Consider the following 12299-nt stretch of genomic DNA (forward strand, 5'->3'; position numbering starts at 1 on the left):
TTCTATGGAACAAACATTTATTGGGCACCTGCTGTACTAGTAAATACAAAAAATGCAAAGATTCGTTAGATATTTTTATACTCTCAGCTTGCTTATAGTGAAGTAAGAGAGATAAAGTATGAACATAAGTAAATTCCCCCAGAGTGGAAGTGTTAGTACTACAGGACGGCTCACGTCAAATGCAATGTGAGGAGAGCTGGGGGCACCAGGGAAGGTCTGGAACGCTGCGCCTGGTCCGGTGGTGGGATGTAAATGCATGGAGACAGACTGTGGGGTAGGAAGAGGCCCAGGCAGAAATGGGGAGCATGTGAGGATACAGTCAGTCACCAGCCCCAGCTTTACAGCCCCTCTGTGGCTGTGTGCACACACAACAGAGCTGCTGTAGACAGAGCTGTAAGTTGAGTTAATGAGCTAGGGAGACCAATGAGGAACTTCTGAAATAATGCACCTCGTTTACAGTGCTTGATCTTTGGCTTCTCTCAACCAAATGCAGAGTAAGCTCACGGAAGGGGCCCTTTCTTCCTCTGCTTATCACTTGTTGGTTTGACAGTGGCTTCTGTGAGTTGACTTACACAGAGGGATGCTCCCTATTTCCCTGGCCACTTCCTGGCTATTTGGGGACTTCATCCACTTGTCTCCTCTAGAGAAGACAAGATCTGAAATATTTATTTGAATTCAGTATACTTAGACATTTACGAATAATAAGCCCCATGTTCTCTGAAAGATTTAAAATCGGATAAAACATAGCACTTGCCTTCAAGGAGCCTTTTTTCTTATAGGGGAAATAAGGCAAGTGAATGAATGAAAAGTTGTGCCTTGCAGAGAAGTTCCTTGTCACACGAGAGTTAGGAAGTGCTAAAGGACTTCTGTCCGTTCTTCCTTTTCTCCCTCCCATCTGCCCTCCTTTCTTGTTTTTGGAGATTTACAGAGTTTAGGGATCACATCCAGTTGCTGAGAAGAGGGTGGGCACATGTAATAAGAATGGCTCCTGGGGACTAGATCCATAGGGTTAAATTGGGGTGGGGGTGGAGGACCACTCTATATGGTGAGGGGAGCACCAAGACATAAAGGTGGGAAATGCTGGCAATGTCCTGAGATCTGTGAGTAGCCCAGCTTGTGAGGATACTGAGCATTTGGGGTGGATGGAGAGATAGGATATAAGTCTGGAGAAGCAGATCCTGATCCTGCCTGGTTCCAAATTGTCTGAATAAATAAAATTGTATTATGCTTTGGAGTTTCAGTCAGTTGTGCTACTCTGTGGACAGATTACAACGGGCCCAGTCCATGTTAAAGTTATGGTAGGACGTACCTTTTTCTTTACAGAAATGGATAAAATCAAATCTCTTAACTCATTAAATCTCTGTAGTTAAAACAGATGCAGGAATTTCATAGACTAGAATTCAAAAGTGTTTTAATTGTCACACCTTAGGGAAAATATTGTAGGCGTTTAGTTTTAAAATGGAAGTTTTGTACCTTTATAGATAACTGACTATTGTCTTTATCAATTAAAAAAACTTCAACTTTTCTAAGCTTATTTTTCTTACAGATTTGACTAAGGTAGCTTTTCTTAATGATGAGTGTACCAGTCACAAGCCTACAGTATAGTAAAGAAAGATGACACACAAAGCACAAACTTGCAAAACCCACAACCGGAGGCATAATTATTGGAATGAAAAGAGATCTTCTCTATTTTATGCAATAGATCCCATTAACTAGTCCTTTTTTTAGTAAATGTAATGGTTTCTTAAAGAGCATTCATTCCTGGCTATTTGGAGAAACCAGAGTAGAGCAACAAGCTTAAACCTAAAGCACCAAAGGGCACTGAAGACGAATCTAATATGAGGATAGGGCATTTGTGAAATGATACTTAGTCATTAGGAAAATGTAATTTGAGGGGAAAAGTTAAGGTTATATACTTTTAAAATAAATGTTTTCTTGCAGCGAGAAGAATTTTGACATATTTAAAGGTGAAGTCTGATGGTTTATTTTCTAGACCTAAGCTGGGATAGAATGAAATAGCCGATGTCCTAGCTGGGCCTGGCCTGGAGTTTCCTTTCTTCTGTATTGAGTCTCTAGATTCTCAGGGCTCTAAAACAAAGTGCAACTCCTCCAACCCTCCTTAGTTCCACTTTTAACATTGGGACTTCGAAGCCCAGCCACTCTGGACTTGGAGGTGGCTGAGCAGGATTGAGTGATTCGTGCTGTCTGAAATCTTGCCCCCAGAGCTAAAATGAATCGAGGGATGAAGCTATACTGTAACAGCCATGACTTGCTGCTGCAATAACACTGAATCCTGCAGGGAACCTAGATTTTCACACTTGTCACATTCTTGGCCCAAGCTTGCCCAAAGCAATAACCTTCTAGTTGTAAAGTAATACTCTGGAGAAAAAAATCAAGATTAAATATTTTTCAGTGTTGAAAAGATCATTTTCTAACCTTTTTCTATTTGGGCTTTCTGAGGATTTACATAGATACTGCTTTTGGTTTAATCTTCTATTTCAAACATTTAATTTAATTATAACATACAGCGATGCTTCACATTTTTGGGCTCTTGGTGAAACAGGGTGATTTTTTAAAATGATGGCTGATGCATGGCTAAGAAATAATGATAATATTAACAATTAACAATTTATTACTCACTTTTCATGTGAAATACCATCATAAACAAATTCTTAGGTTTTATTTGAATAATTTTTGGTAAAAACTTCTCTAAAGTACATTGCACGTATTTTTTGCACAGGCTCTATGAGACAGAAAATGTTAATATCCTAGGGTCTTATTGAAGTTTGTCAGATGCTTTCCCCTATGTTAGAAGCTCTTTGACTTAGTTGATTTCCCTGCCTCTTCTCACATTGTAAACTGTCCCTTCTCAGTGTATCACTTTTGAACAGACCAGCATTCTCCTGATCATCTGGGGAAAACTAGACAACCTAGCTTGTTGCCTTACGTGTAGTTCTAACCTAGTCAGTTCGAACTTGACATTACCTCATGCCACTGCTAAAGAGAAAAGTCACTGGGCTTGAGGCAGCTGGTTTCCATAGTCCCAATAAACGTTTCGTGTATCTTGTTTCTCTTGGCTGTGTGCTGGAAGACTGAGATTTTGCCGAATTGGTTGTTAATGGGTATAAATTACCACCTAACTCTTTGTTATGTGCTTTATACCATCATTCAATAAATGCAGGCAAGCTTTGGTTTATCATGGTTTGTAACCAAAGCTTGTCCTCATTTAGCAGAAGTTCTCCTTGCAGGGTGAGAGGTGGGAATGCCAGGGTGCTCACCTAACCCGCCAGGCAAAAACGGTTTCCAGCTTAGACATTCCGAAGCAGCTGGTCGGGGAAGGGCAAGAGCAGGCCCTGAACAGAATCCAGAGGAGCAGATCTTACTCTCGCTCCCCCAGAAGCCCTAGGCCAAACGGGGTCAGACGAGGCAGAAAAGCAAGGGGGCCAGGCTGCAATTCCTGACTTTGAAAAATAACAGAGAAAGTCAGCGTCAGGGAGCTGCCCAGATACAGTTATTTGTTAGGTTAAGAATGCGTGAAGGGCAAAGGTATTTTTTTTCTTTCCATGTGAACTTTCAGCTCACCTTCACGTGGCGTTTCTTTTTTCTTTTTCCTTTTTAAAAAAAGTTCATGCTTCTTTCTTTCTGTCTGTGGCCCTCCCTCCCCGTGTATTTCTCATTACATTCAGCAGGGCTTATAATTTGCTACTTATGATTTTTGCTGTATCATTGAGAGACTGCACACTGCTAATATCTCAGGATTTGAAAAAGAAAACTTTCTCACCAGCTGATTTATGAACATAACTGAATTGAGATAATAATTTAAATAAAATTAACCCAGTGGATGTTTTTGTGCTCAGTGGGTTTTAGAATATTATTATTATTTTTGGTTATTCTTACATGCTTTATTTTACAAAGCTGGAAGGGAAACCTCTCTTTATCACTGAGGATAAAACTTTGCCAAGTGATTTTAAAATGCACTAAATGAAAAGTGTGTTTAGGCGTTTGTCTTGCTATTCGAAGAGAAATTAGTTTTGTAATGCCCCGTTTTTATTTCTATTTCCTTATCACTCCCCAATTACTTAGCTGTGGAAGGAAAACCAAGTAATGCTTTGCTTAGCAGGCCATATCGTGCCTGTAAGTTTTTCCAGACAAGAACCTTTAAATACTTAGTGGCAGAAGAATGGTGCTTTATCATTAAGTGAGGTTTTAGTGTAAAATTACATGTGGAGGAGTCACCCATTGATGGCCTATCTTGTACTGACAGGACAACAATCCCCTGAGAATGACAACACCATCAAGGACCTGCTCCCAGAAGATGCTGGGATCGATCACCAGACAGTTCACCAGCTGATCACAGTGCTCATGAAGTTCATGGCCAAGGACGAGAGCAGCGCCGAGTCGGACATCAGCAGCGCGAAGGCCTTCAACACAGTCAAGCGGCACCTGTATGTCTTACTCGGCTACGACCAACAGGAAGGTTGCTTCATGATTGCGCCTCAAAAAATGCGCCTGTCAACTTGCTTTAATGCGTTTATTGCAGGAATTGCCCAAGTAAGTGTAGTAACAGCTTTCAGAAGTCATACCATTAGGCTTTCAGTAGAAGCAAGTAGTGAAATTTCGTGTAGCCAGCATGGGTTGAGTGTAAAGGTTTGTGCAAGTGACTTTATGAGCCAGGGTATGTGGAGGGGACTATAAAGACGAGAAGGCTCAGCAACCTGACGTCATAAAGGGAGTTGGGGCTTTATTTGGGGGGATAAAATACACGCAATATAAATTTACCGTTTTAAGTGTACAGTTCTGCGTCATTACATGTACACAGTTGTGTAACCGTCACCACTATCCATCTCCAGAACTTTTTCATCACTCCTTAACCCTAAGCTCTGCCCACTGAACATAGGCAGGGTGGGATTTTTGTTTGTGGGTGTTTTTTTGAATTTTAATTGGATGTACTGGGGTGACATTGGTTAATAAAATTATACAGGTTTCAGGTATACAATTCTGTAACTCATCATCTGTGTATTGTATTGCGTGTCACCACCCAAAGTCAAGTCTCCTTCTGCCACCATTTATCCCCTTTTCTCCTCTCCTACCTCCCCCCACCCCTTTCCCTCTGGCAGTCACCGGACTTCTTTCTTTTTTAAAATCCTTTTTCTTTTTGGCTTCAAGTGGAGAGTTGGATTAATCACACAACTTGCTTCATGTCACGTTGTCATCGTCAGCTCTTCCACGTTTGTCCGCTACTTCTACCTGCCGTATCGTGTGCCATGGTGTACACCTACCATGCTGCGCTGTCATGCCCCCAGCGACGGACACTTAGATCACTGCCAGCTCCTTACTGCCCCAAACGGCTCGGCCGTGGACATCCTTGCACATGCGCCTCACTAATGTGGGATCCTTTGAGATATGATCCAAGGGCAGAACTAAGGGATTGTGGGGTATATTGTGTGCCTAATTTGACCAGTGCTACAAATCTGACTCTCCAGAAGGGCTGCACAGTCTGCAAAGGGTATAATATAATGGATATTAATTTCAGCTCTGCCACTGTTACTGTTATGGCCTTAGACATCCTCTGCTTGTTTGCTCATTGGCAACAGACTTTTTTTGAAAGATTAGAGACAACATATTGCAAAGCACCTTGCTCAGTGCCTGTCTCCTGATAGGAACTCAATGATGGTAGCTGCTATCAATTAGCTCACATAGATTGTAAAATAATGAACACAGATAAGCAAAGTGGGAGCCATACATATGTAGTTGTCTCTTGCTGATGCTGATAACTAGATGGATCACCACTAACACTCAGCTGTCTGTGATGAAGAGAGAATACACCATTTCAGATACCAAGCCCTCTCTCCCTTTTCCCCTCCTTTCCTCTTTCCTTCCCTTCCTCACTTCTCCCTTTCTAAATACAGGTTATGCATATTCATTTTAGAAATATAACCAATAATTTAAAATATAAATCTCCAAAAAACCCGCAACAACTAACATTTTGGTGTATATCACTGGCTCCAAATTTACACACACACACACACACAGTTATGCATATATCATATATATACATACATACATGTGTATATATATGTATGTATATGCATGCACATTTTAAATAATGTTATACATATTGATGTATGTGTATCCTTTTTAAATTTAAAATATATTAGGAAGTTCATATAATGTAAATAAGTCTATATTATATCCTATTTAATGGCTACATAGCAGTCTGCTGTCATAAAAACAATCTTTTATTAACTAATCCCATATTGTTGGATATGTAGATTGTCTTCAGTTTGGGGTGGCTACACTGCTGACTGCCTTTATGCATTCATCTTGGAACACTTGTCTGATCATTTCCTTAGTATATACGTAATTGTTGTATTAGAGGCTGTGTGCTTATTTCTGAATACGTGTTGCTAAATTGCTCTCCTGGAAGGTTCTGTTGAGTAATACTATTGCCAGTGGTGTCTGAGAATGCCCATTTCTCCACATGATTTCCAATGCTAGGTGTTTTGATTGATTCTAAGTTTTATTCTAGTTAATAGTTTAATATAACATTTTAATGGATAAAATTTTATTTTAATAGGTAATCAAATAGATGAATAGATATTAGATAATTAAGTAGATTAAACTACTTTAATATTGAAGGTTTTCTTCTTGTGAGGTTGGACTTTCCCCCCTTTATGTGTACTGGCCATTACTATTCATATTTTGTGAGATGCCTGTTAAATATTCTGCCTGTGTCTCAATGGTTCATATTTTTCCTTTTGGCTTATAAGTGTTTTCTATAGTTTTCCTTCAGTTACTAATTCTTCTCCTTTTCAGGTTATGGACTATAACATTAACCTGGGAAAACACCTTCTCCCCCTGGTGGTTCAGGTGCTCAAATACTGCTCTTGCCCTCAGCTTCGGCACTATTTCCAGCAGCCGCCCCGCTGCTCCCTGTGGTCCCTCAAGCCGCACATCCGGCAGATGTGGCTGAAGGCCTTGCTTGTCATTCTTTACAAGGTGAGCTGCTGCCCTTGCTCCTTTTGGGGTGAAATGATTCTCTTAGTGAGGAGAACACTTAAGAGACCTGCGCTGAGAATTTTGTAGGACAATAATTTGACCTTCAGAAGAAGAATTGTCATGTACAATTAGTACCGAGAAGTAGAGCAATTGGAATGAAAATAGAGATGGAGGCCATGCCAGTGGCTTCTCTTGAAAATGTTTAAAACAACAAAAAAAGATGAATTGTAGAACATTGACCAGCAACCTCTATTTATGACCAGAGTCTCCTCTTTTATCTATATATGAATTCTTATGCCAGAAAGCAAGGAAAATCTTTAAAATTGTATGCATGCACCAAATGTTTATGCCAGATAATTTTCTTGAAAGGAGTTGTTGCTATGAACTGGCGTGCTTGCTGCCCCTGGTTCAATACAAGAGGCAGGGAACAAGGTCATGATAGGAATTTATGTTTGCTTTTCTGTATTTTTCTTTTTATCCCAGAGAAAAACTGAGAAAGCTATCTAGCAAGATCAAGTGGGAAACTTAGCCTTCAAAATAATCATTTATATATTTCTCCCTTCATTTTATTGTGCAGTATCCATATCGAGACTGTGACATCAGCAAGGTCCTGCTGCATCTGATTCACATAACAGTCAATACACTCAATGCACAGTATCATAGCTGCAAGCCCCATGCCACGGCAGGACCTTTGTACAGTGACAACAGTAACATAAGCAGATACAGCGAGAAGGAAAAAGGTACTTCACATATCTCAATTCTATCCTAAACTTAGCTTGAATAGGTAAGACATTTCTGGACGGTGTTTCTCTTAGGAGATAGAAGGGTGCCCCCAGGTATCATTCTGGAGTAAAAAAAAAAAAAAAGCACTTACTGCTTCATTAATTTTCCAACTTTCCCATGAATGTCGCTGCCTTAATTTTTAAAATGAGCATTCAAGAGAAAGAATTAGTATGCTTCTGAAGTCCATTTCATAAGAAGTAGAGTTTGGTAAAAATTGTCTGCTGTTTGGTTAAGGAGCCTTTGTGAGCCTTTTCCCACTTGATGGAAACACCTTGCTTTGGGCTGTGAGGTAAATCTTGGTCAGCACTTAGTGGAGCCATGTAATCTTGTCAGTCTCTCGTTTACTCCTGAACTTTGTGCTCACAGATTTGAATGGAGTCTAAATTTGCTGAAGTGCTTTTTTTCTGGCTGTCTTATTTAATAAAAATTGATTCAAGGCAACTGGAATGAAATACTTTTGTTGCATAGGTTTACATTATTTCCAATACTGACTTTTTATATTGATAGCTTTTCCACAAAGGAGGCCATAGAATAAAACTTTAGGGTAAAATTATAGCCTGAAAGTTTTTAGGTGAGAGCTGAAGAACCGAGGTGTATATCTTTAGTGCATGTCCTGGGGTGACTAGACTTGTAAAAGGTGACATTATCTAATCCAATCCTGGGAGAAAGCCAAGTGTCCCATGACCCTTTGGGTTGTTGTATAGTGGTGTTAATAGAGTCTCATTTGGTTGACTGCTCTGGAAATATCTCAATAGGATGGATTGAAGCCAGCTTTCCATTATTGGTTTATTGCTGCAAGGTCTAGGAATCTCAGTTGGCTATAGATGGAGCTCTGAGTACTAAGTTTTTAGTTCTGGTACCAATCAGATCCTTTCTGAAGACTATCTTGTCTACCAGTTTAGGTCCTAGTTTCCGGGAAATTGGGTAGATTCAGTTACACTATGTGGGCTCAGTCTTTGGGCCAACTCCAGATGAACCTTTCTGAAGGGGAGGTGCCACCTTGAAGTCTTTCTTCTCTTTTATTCAGTATATTTGAGAATTATTTCACAGTTATGTAATGGAAATGGTATAACTATTTCCTCAAAAAATGTATTTTTAAAAGGAGTATATTTTTATAAAGGAAATAAAAAATAAAACATCACTGTGTTGTATCTCCCCAGAAACACAGGAATTTAATAGGCTTTCTCATCAGTGTGGAAGTTCACTGAGAGTTTTGTATCCATTTTGATTGTTAACGTTTATTTTTTACTTGACAAAAAAGATTAGTATTCTTAGTTTATCCAACATCTGCTGCTTCAAATTTCACTTACTGTAGACTCTTGCTGAATTAGGACAGGATCAAAACATAACTCTATATTTGTACCCCCCTATACTCAAGAAACCTTAAATAATCATAATTGAACCTGAGCCTCATTTTGTCCTAGGGGTAGATGTTAATATAAGCCAGATGCTATGATTTCAGTGATAGTCAACTCGAGTAGTAGGCTAATTCCATTTATCGTGGTATTAAGTGCATTTTTGTAGCCTTTTCTCCTGCTGCTTTGTACATGGCTTTGGACTGTCCAAAGCTTGAAAAAAGAACATCTGAGATTAAGGGAACTTTCCTCATTAATATGTTTTTGTTTATCTTTGATTTAGGAGTAGTCAAATGGGGTAGATGAGGGCATAGGAACAAGCTTAACGGACCCTCCAGTGGCCAGGTTGTTTAGCAAGCTGTAGGCTGATGGATCGAAGATCCTTTCAGGGGTTCACGAGAGTTACACGTGGCAAACTCCTCAGAGAAGACTCGGAACTAGGGGGAAATGTTACTTTCTGTTTTCTTTTTCCTTTGTTTACTCTTTCAGTCCATAACCATTTGTGGAGCTTTTGAGATGACCAGTGGCCTTTCTGAGCTGTTTCTGTGTGTTGTGTGTTTCATTACCAAATGTAGAGTACAGTATTTTGCATTCACAAAGTATAAGGTGCATGTACTGTTAGGCTGTGTCTATGCCAGTTCTCAAACCCCAGGAAGGCACGTGTTTTTGGAAAGAGTGAGATCCACTCATTTTGTCAAATTTTCTTTGGCCAAGTTCGCCTGAAAATTCACCCAAAGCAGGGATGTCAAGCAGATTCCTGACGAGTATGTATTACCTGGTTTTAAGTACATTGGAAAAGCTTCCGCGTGAAGGCTCTCTTGGGATACTGAGATGCCTCTCTTGAAAATGCTGCCAATTGTCACATGGAAAATGAGGGGCAACCTTGTGTAACCGGTTGCTCTGTTCAACATATGGGTGATTTGATGCCTGGATGAAATGCCAAGCCGTGGCTAGACTTGGGCTGGCGTAGAAAGCACCCCAGACTTGCCTCCGTGTAATGCTGTCATTGAAATGCTTGTGTAGACACAGCCTCAGAGAGAATAACCTCTTAAGTGTAATTTTGACTTTCTCTCCCCAATTAGAAGAAGATAGTGTTTTTGATGAATCTGATATTCATGATACACCTACTGGACCCTGCAATAAAGAGTCTCAAACTTTTTTTGCAAGATTGAAAAGGATAGGCGGCAGCAAAATGGTGAAATATCAGCCGGTTGAGATGAATGTACAGAGAAGTATGAATTTTTTCCTCTTAGTCATTTTATGCAGAAATGTTGTACTCTACCGTTTGTTTGGGGTAAAATCTTAATTTTATTATGTTACTACACATTTTAATGCCGTTGATTTTATATATATGTATGCATAAGCAGTATATATATACACATTTATATATATACGTGGATCGACAGGTACCTCATTAGCGTCATGACTGTCCTACAGGGCCATCGCTTGGTTTGATTTGTTGCAAAATGTTTGCTTCTCTTCCACACAATTTGAATACAGTTCTCTAGACCTGCCTCAGCCAAAAGCGATCCCCTCTCCTGTGTACAAATGAACAGAGCTGAGGAGTTATCCTGAAGCCTGATTTCAGAAATATGATCTTAAGCTGCCATTGTGGGTTCTTTCATTCCAAAGGTTCCTGGTTTTTGAAATTAGAACAAACCTTACAAAAACTTGGCCAGAAAGTCAGTTTTGCCTTCTGGTGGAGCTGGGATTGTGATGATGATTTATGCCAATTGTATGCCCAGGTATGAGGGGGGAAAAAAAACAACGGTGAAATCTCCCAGTAAAATAGTACTAGCTTTTTCTGTTTTAATCAGGTGAAATAGAGCTGGCTGAATATAGAGAAACGGGCGCGTTACAAGACAGCATTCTCCACTGTGTGAGAGAAGAGAGCATTCAGAAAAAAAAGCTGCGCTCTTTAAAACAAAAATCTCTTGATATAGGGAACGCAGACTCCCTGTTGTTTACATTAGACGAGCACCGCAGGAAGTCCTGCATAGACCGCTGTGACCTAGAAAAGCCTCCCGCGCAGAGACTGCAGGACCACGGACGTCCCAGACAGAACTCTGGCGCCCGGGCTCCCGGGAACCCCGACGGCCCGCAGGAGGCGCGGCGGCCCGTCATTCCCGAGGTGCGGCTGAACTGCATGGAGACGCTGGAGGTCAAGGCCACGTCCCCCACGCAGCCTGCCCCTAGAGAGGACTTAGATCTGATCGATTTGTCCTCAGACTCGGCATCCGGGCCTGAGAAACAGTCCATGCTCTCAACATCTGACAGCGACTCCCTGGTCTTCGAGCCTCTCCCCCCTCTCCGGATAGTGGAGAGTGACGAAGAGGACACCATGGACCAGGGAAGTGACGGTGCCCCCGGGAAACACGCGGCCTCCTCGACCTCCCTCCCCAGCCGCCCCTCCGCCCTTAGCCTGAGCACAACTCCCCTCGTGCAAGTAAGCGTGGAGGACTGTTCCAAAGACTCTTCTTCCAAGGACTCAGGAAATCATCAGTCAGCAGGTGACAAGGACTCCAGCCTCATAGCCCTGGACGACCCCACGGACTCTGAGGAACTGTCAAAGCCCGGGGAGCTGCTCGAGTTCTCCAGCGGCAGCCCGCTCACGCTTAAGCAAAAACGAGACCTCCTTCAGAAGTCCTTTGCTCTCCCCGAGATGTCACTGGACGATAACCTCGAGCCCGGCGTCAACGAAGAGACGCCAGGTGGGCTGATGCCAGCTTCAGGGGTCAAAACTGTCCTCCTCAAAGTCCCTGAAGATGGGGAGAGTCCTATGGAAAGCGAGAAGCCTGACACCAGTGCTGACTCGGATACAGAACAGAATCCCGAGAGGAAGGTCGAAGAGGAGGGAGCCGAGGAATCCGAATTTAAGATCCAGATTGTGCCCAGGCAGAGGAAGCAGAGGAAGATCGCCGTCAGTGCCATCCAGAGGGAGTACCTCGACATCTCCTTCAACGTGCTTGACAAACTGGGAGAGCAGAAAGATCCAGGTGAGCTCTTGTCTCTCCTTCCTGTCGGCCTTACGTTCAGGTTTGTGCACCTTCCTTGTTAGGTGCTTGGCACCGACTGTGCATAAATCCTTAATCTTATAACGCCAGGGAGTGACATTAGAATTGCTTCCCAATCACTCTGAGTCCCTCCTGCCTAGTTGCATCT

At 41.6% G+C, this 12299-nt stretch overlaps 1 protein-coding gene across 4 annotated transcripts in view; it reads left to right on the plus strand.

Annotated features, from left to right (window-relative positions):
• Positions 1 to 12299, plus strand: part of UNC79 (unc-79 homolog, NALCN channel complex subunit) — a gene marked incomplete at its 5' end in the record, with an annotated part of 151041 nt that overhangs the window by 74896 nt on the left and 63846 nt on the right. For 2 of the 4 annotated variants that reach the window (XM_081144714.1, XM_081144715.1), the window contains 5 exons: positions 4265 to 4551; positions 6817 to 6999; positions 7577 to 7739; positions 10220 to 10369; positions 10955 to 12133. In XM_081144714.1, the coding sequence (XP_081000840.1) occupies positions 4265 to 4551; positions 6817 to 6999; positions 7577 to 7739; positions 10220 to 10369; positions 10955 to 12133 (1962 nt within the window). The remainder of the gene's footprint in view (positions 1 to 4264; positions 4552 to 6816; positions 7000 to 7576; positions 7740 to 10219; positions 10370 to 10954; positions 12134 to 12299) is intronic. The other 2 variants (XM_081144717.1, XM_081144716.1) reach the window with 1 other exon arrangement.

Source organism: Miniopterus schreibersii (assembly GCF_964146895.1).
Source record: "Miniopterus schreibersii genome assembly, chromosome: 1".
Lineage (NCBI taxonomy): Eukaryota > Metazoa > Chordata > Mammalia > Chiroptera > Miniopteridae > Miniopterus > Miniopterus schreibersii.